Genomic DNA, 4,061 nt, shown 5'->3' with positions numbered 1-4,061 from the left:
AGTATTTTTTGTAAACACTTCATCTAAATTCTATAATTTTATATTATAGTCTATGTATCAAAAACTTTATTATTTTTTTTATGTCATTATAATATTATTAAATTAAGCTTAATTTTATAGTTAAATTAAATAATATATTATTGTTATTATTACTATTATTGAGTACATATTTTATTTAAATATTATACGTTTTTTGTAATACTCATATTTAATTTATTTTACTGAATTATTTTAACCGTATTTTACTTACTTACCATGGCTTCAGCAGATCCAACGGGTCTTACCAAAACTTGGGAACTTTCACTATATGAATTGCATAGATCACCTCAAGAAGCTGTTACTGACAATACCGAAATTGCTGTATCACCACGAAGTCTACATAGTGAATTAATGTGTCCAATATGTTTGGATATGTTGAAAAAAACAATGACTACTAAAGAGTGTCTTCATAGGTAATTATAATACAATTAAATATATCGTCCGTATTATAATTAATTATTTTTTTAGATTCTGTTCAGACTGTATTGTGACTGCTCTTCGTTCAGGCAATAAGGAATGTCCTACTTGTCGTAAGAAACTAGTATCTAAAAGGTCTCTACGTCCTGATCCAAATTTTGATCTTCTTATATCTAAGATCTATCCTAACCGTGATGAATATGAAGCACATCAAACTAAAGTATTAGAAAAGTTAAATAAAAGTCATAGTCAGGCCAATTTAGTTCAATCAATAAATGAAGGTATTAAATTACAAACTCAAAATCGACTTCAACGACCCAAAAAGAACCAACATGAAGAACTAAATGAAAGTAGCTCATCGACTACATCAAAACCTTCAAATAGTTCAAGCCAAGATAATGTAACAAGAACAATGTTACAAACAAAAGTGACAAAAAAAATGAAGTCTATTATGATCTCAGAAAAAGAAGGACCAGCTTCAACTGTCGACACTTCAGACATAACAGAATGTGATGGTTCATCAAAAGGCGTGTCAGTAGATGAAATAGAACTAGTATTTAAACCTCATCCTATAGAAATGGCCAGTGATAATCAATTGATTAGAGTTTTGAAAGACAACTCAGTACGTTATATAAAAACAACAGCTAATGCAACTGGTAAGCATTTTAAATTAAAATACTGTGTCACAATTAAATACTACAGAATGAAATATTGTCTAAAATTCTATGTGCGATTCTTTTATTATTCTAATGTATTTTTATGCATAACCCAAACATAGGAAAGTATTACTGTAGTAAATAACCAAATAATTATAATTTTAAAAATACTGTATTATCATTTCTATACTTTTAAGTGTGATCAAGTACTATTTGTACAAACTTTTGTGTAAAAATATGTATTAATTCACAGTATTCACATTAATTTATTATTAGTACTAGATTCGCCCAAGCCTAGAAAAGAAAAATTGTACTTAAATATCATTAAAAAATTGTTATTCGATAGCTTTGAATTTTTAATTAGTAGAATTAAACTCATGAATAATTTAACCAATAATTATAAGTAGAATAAAGAAACAAAATTCTAATTTTCTAAACCTTCATTACTCATGATTTTTTTTCAGTTGATCATTTGAGTAAGTATTTAACCATGCGATTGACATTAGACCTTGGCCCTGAACTTCCGGAACGAGCCTTAAATTTTTTGATCTATGTTGCACCTACCGCGGATCAATTTGTTCCTCTCAATGGCAATCAAACTCTTCGAAATGTACTTGATAAATATTGGAAAGTTAACAAGCCACTGGAAATGTTTTACTCTTTCACTTGAGTTATTTATTTATTATTTGTTTCTTGCAACTAGTTATAAGTTTATATTTGTAATTGTTAATAAATATCATTAAAAATAAAAATGAATAATACCTTACGTAAAATAATTAACTTAGTAATTAAATCACTCTTTTCAATAAGTACAATAGTTTTAGTCATGTAGTTTATAGTATAAGTATAAAAACATAATTTATAAATAATTAAGTTATTTAAAAAAAAAAAAATATTTCTACTTTTTTAGAGTAATTTTTATATTTATAATATAAATTTAAGAACATTATTTAAAAATAATAAATTAAGTTATTTAAAAAAAAAAAAATATTTCTACTTTTTTATATCATAAATGTATTCATTGATTGGTTTTTTATTGTTTATATACGTCAGTATTTTTCTTTTTGTCAAATATTAACATTTAATTTTATGTATAGTGAATATTTGTATTATTTACATTAAGTTATAACAATTAATTAAGAATAGTAAGATATGTGTTTAATTAATTATTAGAAAAAGAATACAATCATTGATACAGTAATTGACAATGTTGTATAACTTTTAAGGTAATATTTTATATTTATTGATTTTAAATAAAATTGTAGCTACCTTATTAAATTAAACTAATTTACACAATGCATGTAATTTATACATATGTATTATTAAATGATTAAATTAATAAACTATACTTTTAGTAAACAAATTGTTGATGTGCTTTAGATTTGATGGCTAATTAAATTTCTTTTTATTAATATTAATGTATTCAATTATATGCAATTTACACATATTTTGCCAACATAGCTATTAAAACCCAGATGTGTATTTAATGGAGAAGATGTCATATATTCCTCAAACCTAATCATGTTTATCTACAGTCGACTTATCCATAAGCACTAAAAACATTGTGTAATAGTTGACTATCCAGTGATGTCTAAAGAGCAAGGGGTATTTAGGTGTTTTAACACCCACTTGGCCATATTTACAATAATTAATGATTCAAGTCAAGAAAAACATAAAGTCTGCCTTTTTTAACAGATTATTTGATTCTATCCAAGAGGCAATATATGACCAGCTGTTAAAACTAAACCTAAAAACGATAAAATAAATTAGCTGTTTAAAGAAAAATCTCAACATTTCTTGTATTATTGATGTATAATTATCATCAATAAAAATATTTCTAGTATTTTAAAAGGATATATGTTTAAGTGTCACTGGATTTATATGAATAAGGTGATGGTATTACATGTTGTAACCCATAAACCAATAGTGAACCCATGTCGCTGACAAGTTAATTCCTTTAAATCTCTTCATGAATACAAGCAACAATAGTAAGCTAAGCAATATAACCTAAGCAATAGTTTTAACAGCTGGCTTATATTGCCTCTTGGATAGAAATCAAAATAATCTTGTTAAGGCATAAAACCCAGACTTTATGTTTCTTGACTTGAATCATTAATATTGTAAATATGTAGAAAGTAGATATTAAAACACCTAAATACCCCTTGCTCTTTAGACATCACTGGATAGTCAACTATTACACAATGTTTTTATTAGCAGATAAGTCGTGTGATAAACATGATTAGTTTGAGGAATATATGACATCTTCTCCATTAAATACATCTGGGTTTTAATAGCTATGTTGAAAAATATGTGTAAATTGCATATAATTGAATACATTATTAATAAAAATTTAATTAGCCATCAATCTAAGCACATCATAGTTTGTTTGCTAAAAGTATAGTTTATTAATTTAATCATTTAATAATACATGTATAAATTGTGCATTGTGTAAATTAGTTTAATTTAATAGGTATTCTAATTTTATTTAAAATCGTAAATATAAAATATTGCAGCAAAAGTTATACAACATTGTCAATTACTGTATCAATGATTGTATTCTTTTCTAATAATTAATTAAACACATCTTACTATTCTTAATTAATTGTTATAACAATGTAAATATTAAATATTCACTATACATAAAATTAAATATATTATGTTGACAAAGAAAATACTGACGTATATAAACAATAAAAACCAATCAATAGTACATTTATGATATAAAGTAAGTATTTTTAAATAACGGTATTATTTTTAAATAATGTTCTTGAAATTTATAGTATAAATATAAAGTACTCTAAAAATGAAATATTTTTAATAACAAATATAAATATGTTTACCTCTATAAACAGACTAAAACTATTGTACTTATTGAAAATAGATTTAGTACTGGATTGAACTATATTACGTAGACGTATTCATTTTATTTTTAATGATATTTATTAACAA

General features: G+C 24.4%; 1 protein-coding gene across 1 annotated transcript; it reads left to right on the top strand.

Annotated features, from left to right (window-relative positions):
* Positions 1-255: 255 nt before the first annotated feature.
* Positions 256-1,879, top strand: LOC112595570 (E3 ubiquitin-protein ligase RING1-like). Its single transcript, XM_025340823.1, has 3 exons — positions 256-452; positions 508-1,112; positions 1,577-1,879. The coding sequence occupies exons 1-3, from the start codon at positions 256-258 to the stop codon at positions 1,780-1,782; spliced, it is 1,008 nt and encodes a 335-aa protein (XP_025196608.1). The 3' UTR covers positions 1,783-1,879.
* The last annotated feature ends 2,182 nt before the right edge of the window (positions 1,880-4,061 follow it).

Source organism: Melanaphis sacchari, unplaced genomic scaffold (assembly GCF_002803265.2).
Source record: "Melanaphis sacchari strain LSU unplaced genomic scaffold, SCAv2.0 Contig285_pilon_pilon, whole genome shotgun sequence".
Taxonomy (NCBI): domain Eukaryota; kingdom Metazoa; phylum Arthropoda; class Insecta; order Hemiptera; family Aphididae; genus Melanaphis; species Melanaphis sacchari.
Note: the sequence above shows the minus strand (reverse complement) of the source record. Positions and strands in the feature narration are given on the sequence as shown.